Source organism: Mesoplodon densirostris, chromosome 1, assembly GCF_025265405.1.
Source record: "Mesoplodon densirostris isolate mMesDen1 chromosome 1, mMesDen1 primary haplotype, whole genome shotgun sequence".
Lineage (NCBI taxonomy): Eukaryota > Metazoa > Chordata > Mammalia > Artiodactyla > Ziphiidae > Mesoplodon > Mesoplodon densirostris.
Window position 1 is genome coordinate 192623396 of NC_082661.1, and position 26258 is coordinate 192649653.

The 26258-nt window shown below is 42.1% G+C and overlaps 1 protein-coding gene across 1 annotated transcript in view; it reads left to right on the forward strand.

Moving 5' to 3' along the window:
* The window catches only part of FRAS1 (Fraser extracellular matrix complex subunit 1), a 446975-nt gene that overhangs the window by 366876 nt on the left and 53841 nt on the right, over positions 1–26258 (forward strand). The window contains exons 46-54 of the mRNA XM_060093094.1: positions 370–489; positions 766–945; positions 14998–15122; positions 15408–15548; positions 17167–17394; positions 19440–19553; positions 21303–21453; positions 22887–23046; positions 25093–25261. Coding sequence (XP_059949077.1) covers positions 370–489; positions 766–945; positions 14998–15122; positions 15408–15548; positions 17167–17394; positions 19440–19553; positions 21303–21453; positions 22887–23046; positions 25093–25261 — 1388 coding nt within the window. The remainder of the gene's footprint in view (positions 1–369; positions 490–765; positions 946–14997; positions 15123–15407; positions 15549–17166; positions 17395–19439; positions 19554–21302; positions 21454–22886; positions 23047–25092; positions 25262–26258) is intronic.

The following is a 26258-nucleotide window of genomic DNA, read 5'->3' on the forward strand; positions in this document are numbered from 1 at the left end:
TTAACAGGGTCACACCAATGATGTGGGTCCGGTCAGTGCACATTTTCCATGTGGGCAGTTTTGCTGATCTAGTTATTCATGATACTTCTTTAGAGTCTTCCACAGACGCCAAACCTCAACTGTAAGCAATGCTACTTGCTACTTAGGATGATTTTATCATGATGGAGTCGTTGATGAGGAGGAAGTTGCTAGTGGGAGATGAAAGGGAGGAAATGAAAATATTAGATTAAAATCTCAAAAGCAATGTCTAAGTGAGAAGGGGTTAATTGATTCACTGGTGTGAATACCAACTGAATTCTCACCTGACATTTCAGAAATAAGGGCAGAAAACACTAATAGCAAATTTTGATTTTCTTATCCTTGTTACAGGCCACGTAGAATACAGTCATGGAAAAGGAGAATCTGGCGGGAGCTTTGCTTTTAAATTTGATGTGGTTGATGGAGAAGGCAACAAATTGATTGGCCAGTCATTTTCCATCAGTGTTTTGGGTAAGGCGGCACTGGGTTTCTAAAAGTCCTCCAGCAGTTCTGAGGTCGTATGGTGCACACTGTGCTCACCTTGAGGCTTGAGCCTTTCCTTTATGTGCTCATGTGGAAATCTGGAATCATATCCTGTCTGTTGTGTGAAGCTGTGGCTCCTTGATATGCTCTCTGAGGGACAGGCCTGGAAACTATTCTGATCTTACCCCTGGATACCAGGCCCAGAATTGAAGAAAGGATGCTAAAAATGATCCCATTTCAAATCACTCTTTCTGATATTTTCAGAAGACAAATCCCCACCAGTCATCACCACCAATAAAGGGCTGGTCTTGGATGAAAACTCGGTGAAGAGAATCACCACTCTGCAGCTCTCTGCCACTGACCAGGAGACGGAGCCTGCAGAACTGATCTACAGAATCACCAGAGAGCCCCAGCTGGGCCACCTGGAACACACAGCATCACCAGGTAAGCCCATCATCTCTGACTTCATCAAACCAAAAGCTGGGATTTAGGAAGCGCTGGGGGCAGCCACACTATGTGTACACATTCACCTTGAATCTGCCTTTGTTAGTATTTATTTTTGGCATCACTAGTTCTGACCATTATATACTACCTTGTATTATACTTAGAACAAAGTATGCTCAATAATTACTTACTGGAAGTTGAATTAAAAATTACAATTTGATATAAACAGTCTTGGCTCCATAACTAGAATTCAACAAATAGCAAGTGAGGGCTTCCCTGGTGGCGCAGTGGTAGAGAGTCTGCCTGCCGATGCAGGGGACACAGGTTCGTGCCCCGGTCTGGGAAGAACCCGCATGCCGCGGAGCGGCTGGGCCTGTGAGCCATAAAAAAAAAAAAAAGGAAAAAAACAAATAGCAAGTGAGCATGCATGTTGAGTAAGACCTTGGTTTAGCTGCTACAGAGGAAAAAAAATAAGATAAATAAAATATAACCACAACCTTTAGAGTCCTCTATTGGATAAGATAAGGAACCTCTGCATATAATCATACATAAGGGAAGAAGATAGCAGGTATTTTAAGAACTGTATAAACCTGCTATCATAGGAGTTCAAAAGTGAAAGAGGCTACATTGGGTGTGAAGGTGCAAAAAGGTGGCATTAAATAGTGCACTTGAAAGATAGAATTTGGGCTGACAGAAATTGTGTTATTTCCAGAGATAGGAAGAGCATGTGGGCACATTCCAAAAATTATGAGAGGGCCAGTTTTGCTAAAGCATATATTCTGAAAATAGTAGTTGATTGGGCTCATGGGTAGATTGAGATTTTTATGGAGGGTCTTCAGAGTGGCGATCAGTAATCCCTATTTAATTCAATAGGCAATAGGGAGCCACTGCAGAATTATGAACAGGGAGGGGAAGGGAAATTCATCTAGGGTCCAAAAGGATGAACTGAAAGAAAAAGGAGGCAGTGCCACTGGGTAGGAAGTTTCTCATTTGGCCAGATGCAAGCTAGTGAGGCTTCATGTGGAGGGGCAGCAGTGGGACTAGTAAAATGAGGATAATATAAGAGATTATTCCTGGTACCTCGTAAGTATCCAGTAAACAGTAGATGGTGGAGGAAGGAAGGAAGCAGTTAATTTCAGGAGGAGAACCTATAGAACTTGGCAGCTTGAATGGATGTGAGGGATAAGAGATATTTGCTGAATAAACAACCTAAAGGTAGAATTGTCTTTATTTGCTCCATCTTAGAAGAAGTGTCAGCTTGCAGGAAATTTAGATCATTGTTTTCTTTGGATTTCAGGTTACAGATTCTTCATTCATTCAACCACAGAAATAGCAAAACAGAGAAAGTACTTGCCCTGATGCTGGCAATCAGATAGTAAGCAAACAAGCAAGCAAATATATCATATGTCAATGGTGATGAGTTAGGGGGTGAAATGAGGGCGTTCTTGGGGTGCAGGGAGCAAGGAGGTGAGGGAAGACCTCCGTAACAATAAGATGACATATGAGCAGACATCTGAAGAAAGTGAGAGAGCCAGCCATGCCGACATGTAAGGGAAAGAGCATTCCAGACAGGGGATTGGTGAGTGTCAACATCCTGAGTGGGATCAGCCAGGCCTATCACATTACAGATGCAGCAAGGAGACCAGTATGGCTGGGGCAGAGTGAACTGGGGAGAGAGTGGAGATGCATGGAGGACCACACTGGAGGGGGAGCCAGTGGGGGTGAACGTGTCTGGGTCCAGCGTGATGGTGGAGGAGGGAGTTATGTGTGTGGTGGGAGGGCATGGGGAAGGCTGGACAGATTGGCCAAAATCCCTAATGCAAATTAAAGCCAGTGCCCTCCCCTTTCGTCCCAGAGTTCCTGGGGGCAGTATGCAGATCAACACTCCCAAGACCTTGGCTGCATGAGATACCTGATAAATCATTCATGAGCTAATTGCTTCCGCCAGAATTCTGTCAGGTTGCTGATTATATCTCTCCAAAGATGAAAGGGCAGACTCTTGGCTGTTGTGTTGGGCAACTGCATTGACACTGCACAGAGCTCCAAAAGGCTTGGAGCTTCACGCAGGGCACTGCCAGCTGCTGGTAAGTCCCAGCCCTGGCTCTTCTCTGACGCCCAGGCTGTGTTAAGTCCTGTGTGAGGCTGCCCCAAATTCGCTTTTTCTGTTTTTGCAGTCTCAGCCTTCACTGGGCTTAAATCCTGGGTGCCAAGACCAGGCCAGCACTGCTCAGGGTACCACCCATAGGGGATCACACTTCTCCCTCCTCTTGGGAAAGCAGCCTCCCGGAACAGAGGGAGGGGCGCTTCCTTCACCTGCCCTTTCCCACCAGGCTTGACTTCCTAATCCACGTTCTCTCCCGCCCCCACCATTTCTTCTCAATCCTCCTGTTTCTAGAGATTCTAAGTAGACCAGATAGGAAGATCTTGACTCTTGGGGGCCCCTCTCCATCTCTAATGGAGCAGGGCTTCCCTGCCCCTCCCACACTATCAGCTCCGCAGTCCTGTCTATAGCATTTAGTCAGCATTCTCTCCTTCCCTGTCTCTCCTAAGTGGAACTGTATTCATGAATTCAATTCTTTTTAAATGTCAAAGCTCTCCCTTCAGAGGAAGTCCATGCTGATTATGGATCACCCTTTCTGAAGGCAGCTGGCTACAGCTTGGAGAAAAGCACCTCACCCCGTTTGTCTCCATGGGTGAGGATGGGTCTACTAAGAGCTGAGGCTGGGCTGGAGCCTGTTTCCAAGAAGAGCAGAACAGCTTCTAGACCAGTGTCTCCAGTGCAAGCACTGAGATACTTGGGGACTGGATGCCTCTGGGAATTATCATTTGCCACCAGTGCTTGCAGACATCCTCTTGATGGTTAACTATGAAGTGCACTTAGCCTTATGCCATCTCTATTAGTCAGCTGATTGTGATTATTCTCTTTAGATAGCAAAGGTGTGACGGTCCTCTTTTCTCCCCTCAAGGGAGCCATGTGTCCATGGGAACCATACAGAAGACAGACATGAACCTCCTCCCACTGAGGAAAGCCACGTGAGGCTCTAGTCCCTGTGTGGGCTCTTTGCAAGGTTGAGGGCCCTCACCCTCATGTCAGTGACCCTAAGGAATCTCTTATTCTTTGGAAATTAGAGTAAGGAGTTATATTATCAGGATAGAAGCTAAGCTGCTTGAACAAAGAGACTGCTAAATACAGTACCTTTCACAAGAACTTTATTTTTTCTCACAGCAAAATCCACAGGCAGGTGGCCCAGAATATACTGTCATCATCCCCCAACCAGCAGCCAGGGAGGAAAGACCAGGGGCGCCCACATCCAGTTCTTTTCCAGGAGTATTACTGGAAGAACCCATATCCTTTTTTTTTTTTTAAGTCATCATTTTTTTTAACATCTTTATTGGAGTATAATTGCTTTACAATGGTGTGTTAGTTTCTGCTGCATACCAAAGTGAGTCAGCTATATATATACATATATCCCCATATCACTTCCCTCTTGCGTATCTCTCCCACCCTCCCTAGCACACCACTCTAGGTGCTCACAAAGCACCCAGCTGACCTCCCCTTGCGATGCAACTGCTTCCCAGTAGCTATCTATTTTACATCTGGTAGTGTATATATGTCAATGCCACTCTCTTACTTTGTCCTGGTTACCCTTCCCCCTCCCCGTGTCCTTAAGTCCATTTTCTACGTCTGTGTCTTTACTCTTCTCCTGCCCCTAGGTTCTTCAGAACCTTTTTTTTTTTTTTAGATTCTATATATATGTACTAGCATAAAATATTTGTTTTTCTCTTTCTGACTTACTTCACTCTGTATAACAGACTCTATGTCCATCCACCTCACTACAAATAACTCAATTTCGTTTCGTTTTATGGCTGGGTAATATTCCATTGTATATATGTAGCACATCTTCTTTATCTATTCATCTGTTGATGGACACTTAGGTTGCTTCCTGGCTATTGTAAATAGTGCTGCAGTGAACATTGTGGTGCATGACTCTTTTTGAATTGTGGTTTTCTCAGGGTATATGCCCAATACGGGGATTGCTGGGTCATATGGTAGTTCTATTTTTAGTTTTTTAAGGAACCTCCATACTGTTCTCCATAGTGGCGGTATCAATTTACCTTCCCACCAACAGTGCAAGAGGGTTCCCTTTTCTCCACACCCTCTCCAGCATTGTTTGTAGTCTTTTTGATGATGGCCATTCTGACCAGTGTGAGGTGATACCTCATTATAGTTTTGATTTGCATTTCTCTAATGATTACTGATGTTGAGCATCCTTTCATGTGTTTGTTGGCAATCTGTATAGCTTCTTTGGAGAAATGTCTATTTAGCTCTTCTGCCCATTTTTGGATTAGGTTGCTTATTTTTTGCATATTGAGCTACATGAGATGCTTGTATATTTTGAAGATTAATCCTTTGTCAGTTGCTTCATCTACAAATATTTTCTCCCATTCTGAGGGTTGTCTTTCGTCTTCTTTATGGTTTCCTTTGTTGTGCAAAAGCTTTTAAGTTTCATTAGGTCCCATTTATTATTTTTTGTTTTTATTTCCATTTCTCTAGGAGGTGGCTCAAAAAGGGTCTGGCTGTGATTTATGTCATATAGTGTTCTGCCTATGTTTTCCTCTAAGAGTTTTATAATGTCTGGCCTTACATTTAAGTCTATAATCCTTTTGTATACAGTGTTAAGGAGTGTTCTAATTTCATTCTTTTACATGTAGCTGTCCAGTTTTGCCAGCACCACTTATTGAAGAGGCTGTCTTTTCTCTTTTGTATATTCTTGCCTCCTTTATCAAAGGTAAGGTGACCATATGTCTGGGAGTTTATCTCTGGGCTTTCTATCCTGTTCCATTGATCTGTACTCTGTCTTTGTGCCATACCATACTAGCTTGATTACTGTAGCTTTGTAGTATAGTCTGAAGTCCAGGAGCCTGATTCCTCCAGGCCTGTTTTTCTTTCTAAAGATTGCTTTGGCTATTTGGGGTCTTTTGTGTTTCCATACAAATTGTGAATTTTTTTGTCCTACTTCTGTGAAAAATGCCATTGGTAGTTTGACAGGGATTTCATTGAATCTGTACATTGCTTTGGGTAGTAGAGTCATTTTCACTATGTTGATTCTTCCAATCCAAGAACATGGTATATCTCTCCATCTATTTGTATCATCTTTAATTTCTTTCATCAGTGTCTTATAGTTTTCTGCATACAGGTCTTTTGTCTCCTTAAGTAGGTTTATTCCTAGGTATTTTATTCTTTTTGTTACAGTGGTAAATGGGAGTGTTTCCTTAATTTCTCTTTTGGATTTCTCATCATTAGTGTACAGGAATGCAAGAGATTTCTGTGCATTAATTTTGTATCCTGCTACTTAACCAAATTCATTGATTAGCTCTAGTTGTTTTCTGGTAGCATCTTTAGGATTCTCTATGTATAGTATCATGTCATCTGCAAACAGTGACAGTTTTACTTCTTCTTTTCTGATTTAGATTCCTTTTATTTCTTTTTCTTCTCTGACTGCTGTGGCTAAAACTTCGAAAACTGTATTGAATAATAGTGGTGAGAGTGGGCAACCTTGTCTTGTTCCTGATCTTAGAGGAAATGGTTTCAGTTTTTCACCATTGAGAACGATGTTGGTTGTGGGTTTGTCATATATGGCCTTTATTATGTTGAGGTAAATTCCCTCTATGCCTACTTTCTGCAGGGTTTTTATCATAAATGGGTGTTGAATTTTGTCGAAAGATTTTTCTGCATCTATTGAGATAATCATATGGTTTTTCTCCTTCAGCTTGTTACTATGGTTTATCACATTGATTGATTTGCATATATTGAAGAATCCTTGCATTCCTGGGATAAACCCCACTTGATCATGGTGTATGATCCTTTTAATGTGCTGTTGGATTCCGTTTGCTAGTATTTTGTTGAGGATTTTTGCATCTATGTTCATCAGTGATATTGGCCTATAGTTTTCTTTTTTTGTGACATCTTGTCTGGTTTTGGTATCAGCATGGTGGTGGCCTCGTAGAATGAGTTTGGGAGTGTTCCTCCCTCTGCTATATTTTGGAAGAGTTTGAGAAGGATAGGTGTTAGCTCTTCTCTAAATGTTTGATAAAATTTGCCTGTGAAGCCATCTGGTCCTGGGCTTTTGTTTGTTGGAAGATTTTTAATCACAGTCTCAATTTCAGTGCTTGTGATTGGTCTGTTCACATTTTCTATTTCTTCTTGGTTCAGTCGCAGAAGGTTGTGCTTTTCTAAGAATTTGTCCATTTCTTCCAGGTTGTCCATTTTATTGGCATACAGTTGCTTGTAGTAATCTCTCATGCTCCTTTGTATTTCTGCAGTGTCAGTTGTTACTTTGCCTTTTTCATTTCTAATTCTGTTGATTTGAGTCCTCTCCCTTTTTTCTTGATGAGTCTGGCTAATGGTTTATCAATTTTGTTTATCTTCTCAAAGGACCAGCTTTTAGTTTTATTGATCTTTGCTATAATTTCCTTCATTTCTTTTTCATTTATTTCTGATCTGATCTTTATGATTTATTTTCTTCTGCTAATTTTGGGGTTTTTTTTTTTTCTTCTTCTCTAGTTGCTTTAGGTGTAAGGTTAGGTTGTTTCTTTGAGATTTTTCTTGTTTCTTGAGGTAGGATGGTATTGCTATAAACTTCCCTCTTAGAACTGCTTTTGCTGCATCCCATAGGTTTTGGGTCATCGTGTTTTCACTGTCATTTTTTTCTAGGTATTTTTTTATTTCCTCTTTGTTTTTTTCAGTGATCTCTTGGTTATTTAGTAGTGTATTGTTTAGCATCCATGTGTTTGTATCTTTTACAGTTTCTTTCCTGTAATTGATATCTAGTCTTATAGCGGTTGGAAAAGATACTTGCTATGATTTCAATTTTCTTAAATTTACCAAGGATTGATTTGTGACCCAAGATATGATCTGTCCTGGAGAATGTTCCATGAGCACTTGAGAAGAAAGTGTAATCTGCTGTTTTCAGATGGAATGTCCTATAAATATCAATTAAGTCCATCTTGTTTAATGTGTCATTTGAAGCTTGTGTTTCCTTATTTATTTTCATTTTGGATGGTCTGTCCATTGGTGAAGTGGGGTGTTAAAGTCCCCCACTATTACTGTGTTACTGTCATTTTCCCCTTCTATGGCTGTTAGCATTTGCTTTTTGTATTGAGGTGCTCCTATGTTGAGTGCATAAATATTTACAATTGTTTATCTTCTTCTTGGATTGATCACTTGATCATTATGTATTGTCCTTCTTTGTGCCTTGTAATAATCCTTATTTTAAAGTCTATTTTGTCTGATATGAGAATTGCTACTCCAGCTTTCTTTTGATTCCATTTGCATGGAATACCTTTTCCATCCCCTCACTTTCAGTCTGTATGTGTCCCTAGGTCTGAAGTGGGTCTCTTGTAGACAGCGTATATACAGGTCTTGTTTTTGTATCCAGTCTGCCAGTCTATGTCTTTTGGTTGGAGCATTTAATCTATTTACATTTAAGGTAATTATCAATATGTATGTTCCTATTACCAGTTTCTTAATTGTTTGGGTTTGTTATTGTAGGTCCTTCCTTCTCTTGTATTTCCTGCCTAGAGAAGTTCCTTTAGCATTTGTTGTAAAGCTGGTTTGGTGGTGCTGAATTCTCTTAGCTTTTGCTTGTCTTTAAAGGTTTTAATTTCTCCATTGAATGTGAATGAGATCCTTGCTGGGAAGAGTAATTTTGGTTGTAGGCATTTCCCTTTTATCAGTTTAAATATGTCCTACAACACCATTCTGGGTTGCAGCATTTCTGCTGAAAGATCAGCTGTTAGCCTGATGGGGATTCCCTTATATGTTATTTGTTGCTTTTCCCTTGCTGTTTGTAATATTTTTTCTTTGTATTTAATTTTTGATAGTTTGATTAATATGTGTCGTGGATTTCTCCAAAGAAGATATACAGATTACCAACAAACACATGAAAGAATGCTCAACATCACTAATCATTAGAGAAATGCAAATCAAAAGTACAATGAGGTATCACCTCACACCAGTCAGAATGGCCATCATCTTTATTATTATTTTTTTTTCTTTTTGCGGTATGTGGGCCTCTCACTGTTGTGGCCTCTCCCGTTGCGGAGCACAGGCTCCGGATGTGCAGGCCCAGCGGCCATGGCTCACGGGCCCAGCCGCTCCGCGGCATATGGGATCCTCCCAGACCGGGGCACGAACCCGTATCCCCTGCATCGGCAGGCGGACTCTTAACCACTTGTGCCACCAGGGAGGCCCGGCCATCATCTTTAAATCTACAAATAATAAACGCTGGAGAGGGTGTGGCGAAAAGGGAACCCTCTTACACTGTTGGTGGGAATGTAAATTGATACAGCCACTAGGGAGAACAGAATGGAGGTTCCTTAGTAAACTAAAAATAGAAGTACGATACAATCCAGCAATCCCACTACTGGGCATATACCCTGAGAAAACCATCATTCAAAAAGAGTCATGTACCACAATATTCATTGCAGCTCTGTTTACAGTAGCCAGGACATGGAAGCAACCTAAGTATCCATCAACAGATGAATGGGTAAAGAAGATGTGGCACATATATACAATGGAATATTACCCAGCCATAAACAGAAATGAAATTGAGTTATTTGTAGTGAGGTGGATGGACCTAGAGTGTGTCATACAGAGTGAAGTAAGTCAGAAAGAGAAAAACAAATACCATATACTAACACATATATATGGAATCTAAAAAAAAGAGGAAAAGATGGTTCTGAACAACCTAGGAGCAGGACTGGAATAAAGATGCAGACGTAGAGAATGGACTTGAGGACACAGGGAGGTGGAAGGGTAAGCTGGGATGAAATGAGAGAGTGGCCTGGACTTATATATACTACCAAATGTAAAATAGATAGCTAGTGGGAAGCAGCCAGATAGCACAGGGAGATCAACTGGGTGCTTTGTGACCACCTAGAGGGGTGTGCTAGGGAGGGTGGGAGAGATACGCAAGAGGGAGGAGATATGGGGATATATGAATATGTATAGCTGTTTCACTTTGTTATAAAGCAGAAACTAACACACCAGTGTAAAGCAATTATACTCCAATAAAGATGTTTAAAAATATATATATGTGTGTCTTGGTGTGTTTCTCCTTGGATTTATCCTATATGGGACTTTCTGTGCTTCCTGGACTTGATTGACTATTTCCTTTCCCATATTAGGGAAGTTTTCATCTATAGTCTCTTCAAATATTTTCTCAGTCCCTTTTGTTTTCTCTTCTTCTCCTGGGACCCCTATATTTCAAATTTTGGTGTGTTTAATGTTGTCCCAGAGGTCTCTGAGACTGTCCTCAATTTTTTCATTCTTTTTTCTTGATTCTGCTCTGCAGTAGTTATTTCCACTATTTTATCTTCCAGGCCACTTATCTGTTCTGCTGCCTGAGTTATTCTGCTATTGATTCCTTGTAGAGAATTTTTAATTTCATTTATTGTGTTGTTCATCATTGTTTCTTTCCTCTTTTGTTCTTCTAAGTCCTTGTGAAATGTTCCTTGTATTTTCTCCATTCTATTTCCACGATTTTGGATCATCTTTACTATCATTGCTCTGAATTCTTTTTCAGGTAGACTGTCTATTTCCTCTTCATTTGTTTGTTCTGGTGGGTTTTTATCTTGCTCCTTCATCTGCTGTGTATTTCTCTGTCTTCTCATTTTGCTTACTGTGTTTGGGCTCTGCTTTTCACAGTCTACAGGTTCATCGTTCCTGTTGTTTTTGGTGTCTGCCTCCAGTGGGTAAGGTTGGTTCAGTGGGTTGTGTATGCTTCATGGTGGAAGGGACTGGTGCCTGTGTTCTGGTAGATGAGTCTGGATCTTGTCTTTCTGGTGGGCAGGACCATGTCCAGTGGTGTGTTTTGGTGTGCCTGTGAACTTATTATGATTTTAGGCAGCCTCTCTGCTAATGGGTGGGGTTGTGTTCCTGTCTTGCTAGTTGTTTGGCATGGGATGTCCAGCACTGAATCTTGCTGGTCGTTGAGTGGAGCTGGGTCTTAGTGTTGAGATGGAGTTCTCTGGGAGAGCTCTCTCTGATTGGTATTACGAGGGGCCAGGAGGTCTCTGGTGGACCAATATCCTGAGCTCGGCTCTCCCACCTCAGAGGCTCATGCCTGACATCCGGCCTGAGCACCAAGACCCTGTCAGCCACACAGCTCAGAATAAAAGGGAGAAAAGAAAAGAAAGAAAAATAAATTAAATAAAGTTATTAAAATAAAAAATATATACTATTAAAGTAAAAAAGTAATAAAAAAAAGAAGAGAACAACCAAACCAATAAACAAATCTACCAATGATAACAAGCACTAAAAACTATACTAAAAAGAAAATGGACAGACAGAACCCTAGGACAAATGGTAAAAGCAAACCTATACAGACGAAATCACACGAAGAAGTATACACATACACACTCACAAAAAGAGAAAAAGGAAAATATATACATATATATTAAAAAAGGGGAAGAGAGCAACAAAATCAATAAACAAATCTACCAATGATAATAAGCTCTAAATACTAAACTAAGATAAACATAAAACTAGAAACAAATTAGACACAGAAAGCAAACCCCAAGTCTACAGGTGCTCCCAAAGTCCACCGCCTCAATTTTGGGTTGATTTGTTGTCTATTCGGGTATTCCAAAGATGCAGGGTACATCAAGTTGATTGTGGAGATTTAATCCACTGCTCCTGAGGCTGCTGGGAGAGATTTCCCTTTCTCTTTTTTGTTCGTTCAGCTCCTGGGGTTCAGCTTTGGATTTGGCCCCTCCTCTGCGTATAGGTTGCCTGAGGGTGTCTGTTCTTCCTTCAGACACGATGGCGAAAAGGAGCGGGTGATTTGGGGGCTCTGGCTCACTTAGGCCAGGGAGAGGGAAGGGTATGGAATGCAGGGAGAGCCTGTGGCAGCAGGGGCCTGCGTGACATTGCAACAGCCGGAGGCGCGCCGTGTGTTCTCCCGGGGAAGTTGTCCCTGGATCACGAGATCCTGGCAGTGGTGTGTTTGCCCACAGGCTTCTTGGTGGCTGCAGCAGCAGCCTTAGTGTTTCATGCTCATCTCTGGTGTCTGCGCTGATAGCTATGGCTCATGCCCTTCTCTGGAGCTCGTTCATGCGGTGCTCTGAATCCCCTCTCCTCGCACACCCCAAAACAATGGTCTCTTGCCTCTTAGGCAGATCCAGACTTTTTTCCAGACTCCCTCCTGGCTAGCTGTGGTGCACTAGCCCCCTTCAGGCTGTGTTCACACAGCCAACCGCAGTCCTCTCTCTGGGATCTGACCTCCAAAGCCCGAGCCTCAGCTCCCAGCCCCAACCTGCCCCAGCGGGTGAGCAAACAAGCCTCTCAGGCTGGTAAGTGCTGGTAGGCACCGATCCTCTGTGAGGGAATCTCTCTGCTTTGTCCTCTGCACCCCTGTTGCTGCACTCTCCTCCGTGTCTCTGAAGCTTCCCCCCCCCGTGCCCAACCCCCATCTCCACCAGTGAAGGGGCTTCTAGTGTGTGGAAACTTTTCCTCCTTCACAGCTCCCTCCCAGAGGTGCAGGTCCCATCCCTATTCTTTTGCTTCTGTTTTTCCTTTTTCTTTTGCCCTACCTAGGTACGTGGGGAGTTTCTTGCCTTTTGGGAAGTCTGAGGTTTTCTGCCAACGTTCAGTAGGTGTTCTGTAGGAGTTGTTCCACGTGTAGATGTTTTTTTTTTTTTTTTTTTTTTTGCGGTATGCGGGCCTCTCACTGTTGTGGCCTCTCCCGTTGCGGAGCACAGGCTCCGGACGCGCAGGCTCAGCGGCCATGGCTCACAGGCCCAGCCGCTCCGCGGCATATGGGATCCTCCCAGACCGGGGCACGAACCCGTATCCCCTGCATCGGCAGGCGGACTCTCAACCACTTGCGCCACCAGGGAGGCCCTAGATGTATTTTTGATGTGTTTGTGGGGAGGAAGTTGATCTCCATGTCTTACTCCTCCACCATCTTGAAGGTCCTCCCTCCCATATCCCTTTTGATCACATCCCAGTGGCAAGGATGTAGCTACACAAAACTGTGAGGTTGCTGGGAAATCTAGACCCTAACTGGGCATCTAGTCACTTAACTAATAGTCAGCAGTTGTATTTTTAAGTAGGGGATCAGTAATATTGGATTTAGCAATCTCCAGCACACACTCGTTCTCACCTTCACAAAACATTTATTGAGTAGCTGCTGCAGGAGAAAGCTTAGGTTTTTATTGGGGGACTGGTTACATGGGCACCCTCTACCTAGTACAAACCAAAATTGTAGAATCCCAGAAGGAAAGCAAGTATTCAGCATAAACCAAATTGTACAAATAATCGAGGCGCAGAGAGTCCCTCTTATCAGTTAGAGTGTAGGCATCCTTCATCTAGAATGTACCAAAATTCCATGTTCCTAGACAGAAGCTGAGAGCCCATCTTGCAAGCTGGCATTTCTGATGGCAGCTATAGGCCTCCTAAGTATGTTAACTTTTTTCTGCCCACTTAACTAATGAGTTCTACCACCTTTCTTAATCAGTCTTAGACTCTCATAAGGGGAACAGTGAGTTAGGTGACCAGTTGATTGTGAGAATCCACACACGTATTTCCCCATGAGCTGTGAGAGTGGATTCACAGCAGGGGAATAGGTTTAAATTTATCAGTGCAGCCAGTCTGAAGTTATTAAATTTTTAAAGAATTGTATGGATCTCTGTCCAGAACCACAAGACAAAACTGTAAGATAGGGGTCGGAGGAGCTACATTTTTTGCCTGTTGAGAGCTGATATAACAAGCACGAACATAAATATAAAATGCCTCATCAAAAAATTAACGCCCTAATATTCAAGAGGCTATTTTATCTGGGTGACAAATTTCAGATGATAAAGAGATCTGCAAATGTAAACCACGCTAGTTGATGTGTTTTATTTTTAAGATAATGCAATGATATTGATGTCACAGTTAAATGTAAAATAGTCAAAGGAGAATCTCTTTGTTTTTTTACAGAAAAGACTAAATGGTTTTGCCAGGATTAACAATGACAAATAATAAATCCCAGGGAGCAGCAAATGAATTTCAGGACCAAAGCAAAGGACTAGATTAAATAGAGGACTACTCTAACACCCAGAATCAGAAAGAGAGAATTTGTGCTGAGGGACTAAAAAATATGATTTTGTTTCAGTCTTGGCTGCCACCAGAGGATGGACCCCAGAAGCCCTAAGATAGAAGCAAGAATTCTGGGTTGTTTTGCTAAATATTGTTGGGCATTTGAAAACATAGAGATATTATTCATTAGTGGGATACCTTCGCATTATTTAAAAATCACATCATTTCAGATTTTTTTTTTTTTACTTTTAGAATGACTGAAAAAAATTAACAAGTTTTCTCTGTATCATGTTATTAAAAGACACTGGTTTTCTAGGTCATTTTAGACTTGAGAAAGAATGATCGCTCAAACCTCAAAGTCATGCAATAAGCTTTGTTACTTCTAGCCTGGCCAAAGTGGTATATGAGAAGCTAGGATCATAGATCCAAGAGTGAAAGGGACCTTGAAGAATATCCAAGGAAATTATGGGTGCCGGGGATGGCTCACTAATCACAAAAACAAGGCTATGTTTAGCCAAGCCCTATGACTCCAGTGTTTAAACGCTAAGCCATCACACAATATTAAAAATTAGGGCAGGTTTTCAGAAAGGACTATGAGGCTATGGGGGAATATAAAACTTAAGAGCGAGGGATTTGGAGAATAAGGCAATGGCTCTACCTTTCACAGATTTGACCTGCATACATAAACCCCAAGAGAAAGGAGAATAACATTTATTGAGCACCTGCTGTTACCTTGGCACATAGTAGAAGCCTAGATAATTAAGTTAGCATGTGCTCCCACAGAACATAGGCTGTTGTGGGGAAAAAACACACAAGCAACTCTAACCCAAGGTCTCAGAGGGCAGCACATCAATGCTATAAGAAAATGACAAAGGGCTCTCTCTGGTGAGTGTGCCATTTCCCTCACCCGAGAGGGATGGCTAGCCTCTTGACACCCTTTCTCTGGTTCTGTCGTCTTCTTTTGCTAGGTATCCAGATTAGTTCCTTTACTCAAGCTGACCTCACTTCAGGACGCATTCAGTACATCCACTCCAGTGAGACCGAGAAGCATTCAGATGCCTTCGGTTTCACGCTCTCCGATGGCGTCAACGAGGTGGGTGAGGAACTTGCTTCCCTCCTTGATGGGTATTGATGCAGCGCCATCTTCTTTGATTGGAGGGTGCTGAGCCACCGGTGCTGTGAGAACTTCATTCCCCTCTGCTCTCAGCCCAGGACAGAGGCAAAGAGAACTCTTATCTTGCCAGAGAGAACTCACTTCTGGGTTCCTGGTTGGTCAGTCATGCCAGGAATGGTGTGAAAGGGAATGCAGAGAGGGCCTACCTTCTCCCCGGGTGGGTGCTGGGAACAGGTGACCCACCTGCACTTTTCTGCCATGTAGGTGACTCAGACTTTCCACATTACTCTTCGCCCTGTGGATGACTCGCTGCCCGTTGTACAGAACTTGGGGATGCGGGTACAGGAAGGTGTGAGGAAGACCATCACAGAGTTTGAGCTCAAGGCGGTAGATGCAGACACAGAGGTAAGAGTCCTCCCCTGGGTTCTCCGGCCGAATGAGAGGCTGATCTAGTAGCATCTATTGCTTTGCGACAGTGCATCCTGAGGGTAGGGTGGGATGGTGAGTGTAGTGCAAGCATCCTTGAAGGATTAAAAACCAGAACATACCATGGCCTGCTGGAAAAGAGAAACTAAATACATTTGAAATCAAGTTGTTTTTCAACCCTTTCTGAAACCCTAAATACATTTATTCTTTCCTATGATTACATGCGACAATCATTTTAACATGCTGATTTTTATTATGACCCACAGAAAATCAGGTAGATGACATTTCATATAGTGTTTTTATTACTCCCTATTAGTGAACAAGGAATTCCTTCACCTATACACTTTTACCTCCTTTACTGAGACTAATTATTGCAGTTTGAACATTCTCGAAGAACCAAGCTTACACAGTAAAATAGGGCATGTAGAGACTAAACTCTTCCTCTCCTAATGCTTTCTAATTAAAGTGTCTAACATGCTGATATGATTTAGCTTCCATCAAGAGTACCACGCACTTATTAATTACTTCTATATATGCCCTTCCCCGTGCCAGTATGCATTCATTTATTTATTCATTCTTTCAGCAAATATTTATTACCTGCTAAGTTCCAAGGTCTGCTCTAGATGCTAAAGACAACACTGTGAACAAAACAGGTCAAAGTTCCAGCCTTAGGGAGTTTACAACCTTTGGTTAGGGGGGAACAGACAATAAAGAATGGAAGAACATAGTATATCATGTCAGATATGATAAGTGCTAGGAATAAAAATAAAGAGACAAAAGCAATAGAGATTGATGAGTGTGCTGTTTCAAGCAGAGTGGTCAGGGAACGCTTCTCTGAGGAGCTGATATTTGAGCAGAGGTAGGAAGAGAAAGAGCAGGCTCTGCAGTTTCCTGGGAGAATCCCTTTCCAGGCAGAGGAATCAGGAGGGCAAAGGCCTTGTAGTCAAGTGTGCTTGGAACATTTGAGTTGCGACACAGCAGCCAAGAGTCTGGACCCCAGTGAACAAACAGGACAGGAGAAGGATGAGGCCAGAGAAGAACCATGGGACCAGGTCACAGAGGGCCTTCTTGGCCCAGGTCAGGCCTCTGTATTTTATTCCAAGTTGGTGGGAAATCATTGGAGAGTCCTGAGCAGGGTTTTCTACCTCTTTATTTTTCCTTCTGCGTGTCACCCTGGAAGCAGCCGTTGGAAATGGGAAATTTGCTTCTATTCAGATGCATATGAGATTCTATATATAAGAGTTTTGGAAAAGTGTATGTGGGTTGGGGGGAGGGTGAATGGAAAGGAAATGAGTAATTTTAAAAGGTCTAGTTCTTAATCATCCTAAAGGTTAAAAATTCAGGTTTTCCCTTATAACCCTTAATGGGCAAATTTAAATGTCATCTTAAAACGGAAGGCACCAGAATATAAGTTCGATTATAGAAACCAATATAATTTCTCTCTTAGCTTGATTTTTGGTATCTATAAAGAAAATGCAATCTTTATTTTATAAATGTCTTTAGGTTTGGCTGCCCTTGACCACCTGTGGCCATCACTCACACCTCTGGCTTCTGTTACAGAATTCCCTTCTCCTCTTGCCTTTTGCCTCCTTGACAGGCCGAGTCTGTCACATTCATGATCATGCAGCCCCCACGCCATGGCACCATTGAGCGAACCACCAATGGGCAGCCCTTCCAGCACACCTCCACCTTCACCATGGAGGACATCTATCAGAACCGGGTCCGCTACAGCCACGACGGCAGCAACTCCCTCAAAGACTGGTTCACCTTCACCGTTGCTGACGGGACGAATCCCTTCTTTATTATTGAGGAAGGAGGAAAAGAGGTGAGGGGTGAAGACTATGGAGAGGGAGGCACAGCAAAGCATGCCAGAGGCTGTCTGGAGGCAGAACATGGCCTTTTTAGACCAAGGATAACATTGTTTGAGTTTTGGTTCTGTCACATACTAATTGGGCCTTGGGCAAATTACTTACCTTCTCTAAGCCTCAGCTTTTCATCTGTAAAATGGGCACAGGAATGATCACCAGCTTCAATTAGCCTAAGGATCAACGGAGGTAATCCATATAAAGTGCTTAACACTGTTGGCAAAGAGTGAGTGCGCAAATAAGTGATAGTTATTGTTATTATCACTGCTATTATTTCTCCTTTTCCTTTTCACTCACCCTTTATTCCTTTCATTTTTCTTTCATCTGGTTTTTCAATAATATCACATCATTCCAAATTGTCTCCTGAGCCAGCCAGAGTTTCTCAATCTCATGAAGAATTACAGTCAAGAGTACGGCTTTTGCATCCAAAAGACACTGATTTAAATTCTACCTCTGTCACTTACTAATTGAGTGTCTTTGTAAGTCATTTAACCTTTCTAAGCCTCAGCTTCCCTGTCTGTAAAATGGGGATGATATCTACCCTCCTTATACACATGGAGCATGTAGCCCAGTACCTTACACAGGAAACATAGGAAACATCTGATAAACTGTGGCTGTAATCATCATCATTGTTCTCATTTTAGGACCAGCTTGTGAAACAGGTGAAGATGATTTTCTTTTGAGGACATGAAGCTGTTAAGCTTTTCTTCCTTAGGAGAATTGCTTCTTTCTAACATTCAGATATTCAGGAAACTAAGCCCCCTCCCACTACCTTCCCCACCATTTTAACTCATTTTTAGCAGATTTCTTGCAGTATCATAACCCTCCCCTGGGAATAACTGCAACTCTGGAGAAAGGTGGACTCATGGATACCCCTGCATCTCACACAGTTATCTGACTCAGCAGAGGCAGTTTTAGTGAGCATGTTATCACACCCTGCTGTTTATTTCCAGGATAACCAAGGGGTCAACTTCTTAGGCCTGCAGAGTTTTTTCCCTACTTTGATGATGAATGATTCTTTTCCTGACAGAAAGATCCTCTGGCATGCTTTAGAAACAAACAGCCTGTGAGAAGATCATTCTCAGTTGGCCAAGGTGTCAGTGGGATGACTCCTGGGATTTCCCTGCCGTTTAAGCACCTGCACTGCATCTCCACCTGGCAGGTCATCACGTTCATTTTCCCTCTCCCAAACCGTAACTGCTCCCCAGTTAGTTTGACTTTCAGAAGAGAAAAAAGATTTTGGAATTAATCAGCAAGAGGGTCACCTCCATGATAAACATAAAAGGTCACAGCAGATCTCCAGAGGGACTGTGTCATGTTGAAAATGGAAATTATCTAGAAGGAGGGTTGTAAAAGATTGAAACACCAGCATCTTGCTGTCCTGTATGCCAGCTTGCTGTATCTGCTCAGAAACGGGGAGGTGCTGGATCAGATTCCCCATGTATGTTGTGAATGTATATGTGTGTATCTGTGTGAGAATGAAGTTATAAACCGAAATTTCTTTGCATTATTCCCACAAACACTTTTATTCTTGATTTCTTCTGCCCCCTTTCCCCATGTAGACAGTTCTCTCTCAAAAAAAAAGGAAAGAAAAACAAAAGGAAATCTTCCCATGAAACATCTTTTCACATCTGGCAGAATCCTACCTGGAGACTTTGACATTAACATTTTAATTATGAAAATTTTAACAAGTTATTGAAAGGGAAATATTTTGTTTATTGTTTCACCTCAGGGCAGTATTAAACTCAACTAAAGAAGGCATAGGTGTGTGAAAACCAACTTCCATAGCAGGTGAAATTCCAGCAAGAGTTCTTATATTGTTTCTACTTTATCCATCAACATTCTCCCTGAAGTCTCATGCCAAGTGGTGATAAGCAATGGAAACTTGCTCAGTTGCCCATTTTGAAGTGTCAACAGATTTCAGGGGTCCCAGCCTTTGTAGGTCCTAGACCTGAAGTATTTCAGATATGTGTGAATGATGAGTTTCCTTTTGCTTTCACCACAGATCATGACAGCAGCACCTCAGCAGTTCTGGGTGGACATCCTCCCAGTAGATGATGGCACCCCTAGAATTGTTACCAACCTGGGGCTCCAGTGGCTGGAGTACATGGATGGCAAGGTAAGGCCTTTCCACCTGCCGCAGACACACTAACTGACTTGGGCTCGATCCTATTCATGACAATATGAAGAGAACTCCTGTTCAACTCATGTTTATCCCTCCCTAAGTGAGCTGATTTGTTAAGATTGCTGAGCTCCGTGAGTTTGGTTAGAATTGTATTACAGTTTAAGATATTCTTACAAAATGACCCCAAAATATAGTAGCTCAAACAAGATAGAAGTCTTTTTTCTCACATAAAGTACAGAAGTGGGGAGGCTAAGGCTCCACATGACCATTCAGAGATGCATATTCCTTCTATCTTATTCTTCTGCCATCACTGGGTTGTTGCTACTGAGAGCATAGCCAAAGCTCTTCAGCTATTCATCAGTATTCCAGCCCATGGGAAGAGGAAAACAGAAAAGTAGAGGACAAGGAACTTCATTTTAAGCAAGTGGTGCAGAAATTAAACACATCATTGCACTCATATTCTTTTGACAAGAAATTGGCCCTATGGCCCTATCTGTTGCATGGGAGTGTCTAGCTGGGTGGCTAGGTGCTCAGTTAAAAGTTTGTTAACGAGAAGAAGGGAAGGATGGATTTTGAGAAACATCTGGAATATGCCACACATGAGAAGGAAGTGAGTTTTTTTTGTAGGTAAGTATCCTCAAAGAAATTCTAGAAATTTACATTTTTTTCTCCTTTTCCTAACTCTCAGTTTGGTCATTTTAAGACATGTCATAATTCTCACCTGGTAACCTGTCAAGCATTAAATCCCCATCCCCACCCAAGCACACACAGTTCTTCAGTTCAGATTGGAAAGACTTTTGTGTGTGGTATTCCCTCTAGGATGTGGATTTTCTCATCTCCATGTTGCAGGTTTGTTGGTTGTATATGTAGCAGTGAGGCTATAGCTTTCCACTGAACTCATTGGGAATTTTTAAATATATGAAACAAAATTAGTACAGATTCCACTTATGCCCTGTTTGATATTCTTCTCAATATTCAGAACCATCCTGTTATCTTCTTGGCACTCTCCAATTGGTCTTCTACCTTCAACTCTTACCCTACTGCCATGACTCTTATCAAAGTTACCAAAGACGAAATCACCAATCTCACCAAATCCAAAGGTCACTTACATGCCCTTATTTTCCTAGTAACATTTCCTAGTAACATTTCCTAGGTCTAGTAACATTTAATACTGTTGACCACCCCTTTTTTCCTCTCAAACCTTTGCTCTCACTAAATATTTGTTGGGTGAATAAATGAGTGAATCAAAATTGAGCCAGTATATTTGGGCAATATTGGGATATCATATATTTATCTTACTCAATTTCAAGCATTGTAATCAACTTCTATAAGGTATAAAGTGGCCATCTTCCCTGTATTGTATCATTCTTTCAAAGTTCCAACCTTCTTTCAAGGCCACATTCAAATCCCACCACCTCAAAGTCCCCTTTCCATAATCCAGATGGATTTCCGTAGTCTCTCCTCCCCAAAAGTGTGTAGCACTCTTTTCGTATATCCCATTACAGCTCTTGCCATAGTTACCTTGCTCATAAGCCTTTCTTTCCCAATAAAGTGTGAACATCAAGGGCAGAGGCTGGGATGGTTTCTGTCCTCAAAACCTCTCTATCATAATCCCGACAAAGTTTACCAGGCAATAAATGCACTTAGTAAATCATTGTTGAGCTGAATTACATCTGAGTCAGAGGGTCTTTTTCCTGCTTTATTCCCATCTCAGGAATTAAATGTAATGGGTTTCTATTCCAGGCAACCAACTTGATCACCAAGAAGGAACTGTTGACCATGGACCCAGACACAGAAGACCTGCAGCTTGTCTACGAGATAACCACAGGCCCTGAGCATGGCCACATGGAGAATAAGCTGCAGCCTGGAAGAGCTGCTGCTACTTTCACACAGGGTGGGCACTCTTAGAGCTGAGAAGTGGGAGAGGTCTATTCTGACACCACTCTCCTTATTTCCCTAATCTTTCTCACAACTACTACCAGCTACTTAGCCCCAAGTAACCTATTTACAAACAAACAGATCTTTTAGTGTCTAACCATCCAACTTTGGAATTTTACTTCTCCTGATTTTTTTTTCCTGTTACTCTGAATTAATGGCAAAAAAAAAAAGGAAGAAAGAAAAATTTTATCTTTACCAGGCTTCCTCAGCTCCCAAATTGCTTTAGGTTTGTCCAAGTTTTCTGGAAAGGATCACGTGATACTCCTGGGTTTTCTTTCAAAACAGAAATAACCACCAGACTTTATGAAAGATCTGTGACCCTTTGTGGTTTACTTTTTATCTCTAAGCATTATAGATATTTTTTAAGTCTTCAGCAAAGAAAAAAAATCAACATGGGTAGATTGCTCAACAGAAATAGTTTCCTGTTTGGAATCACATCAAGCAGACCACTTTGTATTTTAGTTGCTTATAAGCTTTTCACAGTCTTCTAGACTTCTTTTTTTTTTTTCGGTACGTGGGCCTCTCACTGTTGTGGCCTCTCCTGTTGCGGAGCACAGGCTCCGGACGCGCAGGCTCAGTGGCCACGGCTCACGGGCCCAGCTGCTCTGCGGCACGTGGGATCTTCCCGGACTGGGGCACGAACCTGTGTCCCCAGCATCGGCAGGCAGACTCCCAACCACTGCACCACCAGGGAAGCCCTTCTAGACTTCTTTTGAGGATGCACCTGATTGGGATCAGTCGTTGTACAACTGCATCTTACAATTTATGTGCCATATTTCCTTTTTCTCCCTGTCCTCAATCTTTTGTTCTCTCCTAGCCACATTTTATCTGTGCCTTGTGTGTGGGCTGTTTTAATCCAACTCCAGCTTTTCTTAGTAGTACATACCTTCCAAAGAACCTTTATTTTGAAAGAAGTAGGGGTGGGTATGAGCATATATGCACAGCAGATGAGCTCAAAGACTTCTCTGTTGGCTCTAAGATTTGCCTTTCACATTCCATAGACATTTATTAAAGTGCTTTTTTTGCCAAGACCCTGGGATTCTCATTTTACAACAGCATAAGGGTACTTCTATACATAAAGATGGGTCTTTTGTTACACAGGATCTTATTTTAAAATCCGGCAGAAACATTTATTTTTTTTAAATTAGTTTCTGCTTTATAACAAAGTGAATCAGTCATACATATACATCTGTTCCCACATCCCTTCCCTCATGCATCTCCCTCCCTCCCACGAAACATTTATTTTTAACACTACTTACTATCCCTTTTTGTTCTTGGGACAATAAGTTTTGTCTATAACCCATTAGAAGGATAAACTGGGTGTGTCAGTAGGAATCTGTGAGGCTGTCTGTACATCCCCGGGTTAATTCAGTGTCTTTTTTCTCACAGAGGACGTGAACCTGGGGTTGATTCGTTATGTGTTGCATGAGGAGAAGATCCATGAGATGATGGATAGTTTTCAGTTTCTGGTGAGAGACAGTAAACCCAATGTGGTCAGCGACAATATCTTCCATATCCAGTGGTCCCTCATCAGCTTTAAATATACCAGGTACAAGAGTGATTGGTGTTCATTCTTGAGAAATGAATCAGGAAAGCAGAGGAAGTAAGGATGAAGCACCTTGTGGGTCAGCTCTAATCATCTGATGATGATGGTGGGGTGATAACAAGAATAAAAATCATAGTTACACCAAATATTTCTTGAGTACTGTATGTACCAGGCACTGTAACAGGTACTTGGCGTATGTCATCTTGTTTAATACTTGCAGTTATGAGATGAGTACTATTGTTGCCTCCACAGCAACAGAGACAGAAATAGGTTAAGTAACTGATCCGAAATCACATAACTAATAAGCAGTAAAACCAGGATTTAAGTCCAGTGATCTTAACCCTTGTGCTTCACTTCTTCTCCTGAAAGTATTTGTCCTTCTGTCTTCAAGTTTAAAAGATAATCCAGCAGAACTGATAGGGAAAACAATAAGCATTCAGAAAAATAATCACTGGCCCACAGTAACAAAGTCTTTGCCTTCTGTCTACATTCTCCCTGTTCTCAAGCTCCCATTCTCCCCCTAGCTCTTTTGGTGTTCACAGAATCATATATCTTTAGGGAAGAATTCATAGCTTAATATAGACAGCTCTTCAAGATGATGTTGTAGACTGCTGGGGAGTTAAGAGGCAAACAGAGAGTCAGTCACCAATTGGTAAAGCAAGGTGCTGATTGTATAGATTAGATTATAACAAGGATTATAATTTTTGTGGGGGAAATAATTCTTTAAATCTACATTTGAGACTCACTATTCTAAGAAACCAACCTCATGATAATTTAAATGAAAATTGGAACTTGGGAGGAAAACATGCAAACTTGATTTTAAGTGCCCCAGATGTAGGCTATTCTACTATTACATACACTTGGAGAATTAGTGTATGTATGTATGTGTGTGTGTGTGTGTGTGTGTATATATATATATATATATATATATATATATATACATATATAACACTTTGCTGTTATTTGCCTCTTACTTGTAACTCCTTCAAAATTAAATACACCGAATAAAACTAATGATGTTTTCTGGACAACCCTCTAATGCTTAATGGACTAAATAATACGCAGGGTCCCCAAGCTGGCAATGAAGACTAACCTCTCAGAGGCACTTTGCCTGCAAGCCTCACAGCAGTAAGACCCAAGCCAAAGTCCAATGGCCATACTCAGTGATGAAAAACAAAACCCAGCTCAGGCCTCACTTGCTTGTGGCTTTTTTCAATAATTATAATAATAAGTTATTTCTCACAGTTCTAGAGGCTAAGAATTCCAAGATTGGGATGCCGGCAGATTCAGTGTCCAGTGAGGGCCTGCTTCCTGATCCATAGAGAGTTGAGTTCTTGCTGTAACCTCACATGACAGAAGGAAGATGGAGCTCTCTTTTATAAGGGCACAAATCCCATTCATGAGGGCTCCACCCTAATGACATAATCACCCTCCAAAGGCCCCATCTCTAATATTGTCACAGATGGGATTAGGGTTTCAACATATGAATTTGGAGGGGGACACTTTCAGCCTATAGTACCTTGTCACTCCCCCATTGTCATAAAGCTCCATTTGCCTAGACACCTTTCTTACCTTGGCCCAGTTCTCATTTTCTTACCTCTGGCGCTGCCCTGACTCCTTTAAACACTTCCTGGAGATCTGGCCCAGTCACTCCCCACTTGAACCAAGTCATTAATTGGCTTCCAAGCAGCTTTCTGCCACAGAAACTCACTGACCTATTCTAATTACTCTACCACACTTGGGAGAAAGTATTTCTTTGTGTTCTGAAATATGGAGTGCATGACTCTTATGTGCTGACCATCTTTCAACTCTCTCTGAAAATGGGGCACATATCATTCTGCATCCACAGCTTCCTTGGTCACCTTGTTCTGTGACTGTCCCAGGTGAATGCATTCCCTCAACTTACAACCTGACTTCTTAAAGGAACCAAACTGCCTCTTCTTGGAACTGTCTGACACCAGTAACCAACCAGAAGAGACAGGCATTAAGCATGTAGATCCTTCACAGCCCTTTCAGAATTTCAGAGATTGCCTTTTTGTGTGCTTCCAGCTACAATGTCAGTGAGAAAGCGGGGTCAGTCAGCATCACGGTGCAGAGGACTGGGAACCTAAACCAGTACGCCATTGTCCTGTGTCGCACAGAGCAAGGCACCGCCAGCTCCAGCTACAGGGTCAGCTCCCAGCCTGGACAGCAGGACTACGTGGAGTATGCCGGCCAGGTAGGTGGGTGTGGGGGGCCTCTGACTCCTGAATTGCCAGTGGGCTGCAGCCAGGGCTGAGACGTGGCTGTCAGCAACTGTGGCACATCTCCACTTCTTTACGCCAACTCCCTGCCCATCAGCACCCTTCCTCAAGTCACTGTTCTACGTTGCCTTCCCACAGTGCTTTCTTCTTCACAGTCTGTCTAATCTCCACTGCAGTTTTAACTGCTGTCCAGCTTCTCAGTCTTTACATTTTGCTTCATGATCAAGAAAAGTCTCCAAGGCACCATGTTGTACACTCAGCCTTTGGTATCCTAACCCTTCCTCTCTACCTCCCTTTACCTGAAGGGTAGGGAGACTAGTTGGGGAGCTCTTGGAATAGGATCCATGAGAGATGATGGGAGCCTATACACATTATATATAAATTAGATAATCAACAAGGACCTACTGTATAGCACAAGGAACTATAATCAATATTTTGTAATAACCTATAAGGGAAAGGAGTCTGAAAAAATAGATATATATGTACATATAACTGAATCACTTTGCTGTACACCTGAAACTAACACAACGTTGTAAATCAACTATCCTTCAGTAAAAAAATAAATAAATAAAGTGAAGGTGGAGACAAGTGGGTGGATTCAACAGACCAGTAAGAATTGACAAGATTCAGCAGTGGATTAGATAGTGAGACAGAAAGGAGAGATGAATGATGATGTCCCTAGCTGGGAGGGGACACCAAAGAGGAACAGGTCTGGTGAGGGGGTGATCTTGACTCTGCTTTGGACATGTTGAGTGTGAGTTGCCTTAGAGACAATAAGTTGACAGCTTTATGGGTTGATAGGAGAGTGCAGAGAGGAGTTCTGGGGTAGACACACACACACACACACACACACACACACACACACACACACACACACACACACACACACGTTTGCACATCTCTATGTTACAGCAGTGGTAATTAGCACCAGGGTGTGAATGAAAGAGAAAAGAGAGTGAAAGCAAAAGAGAA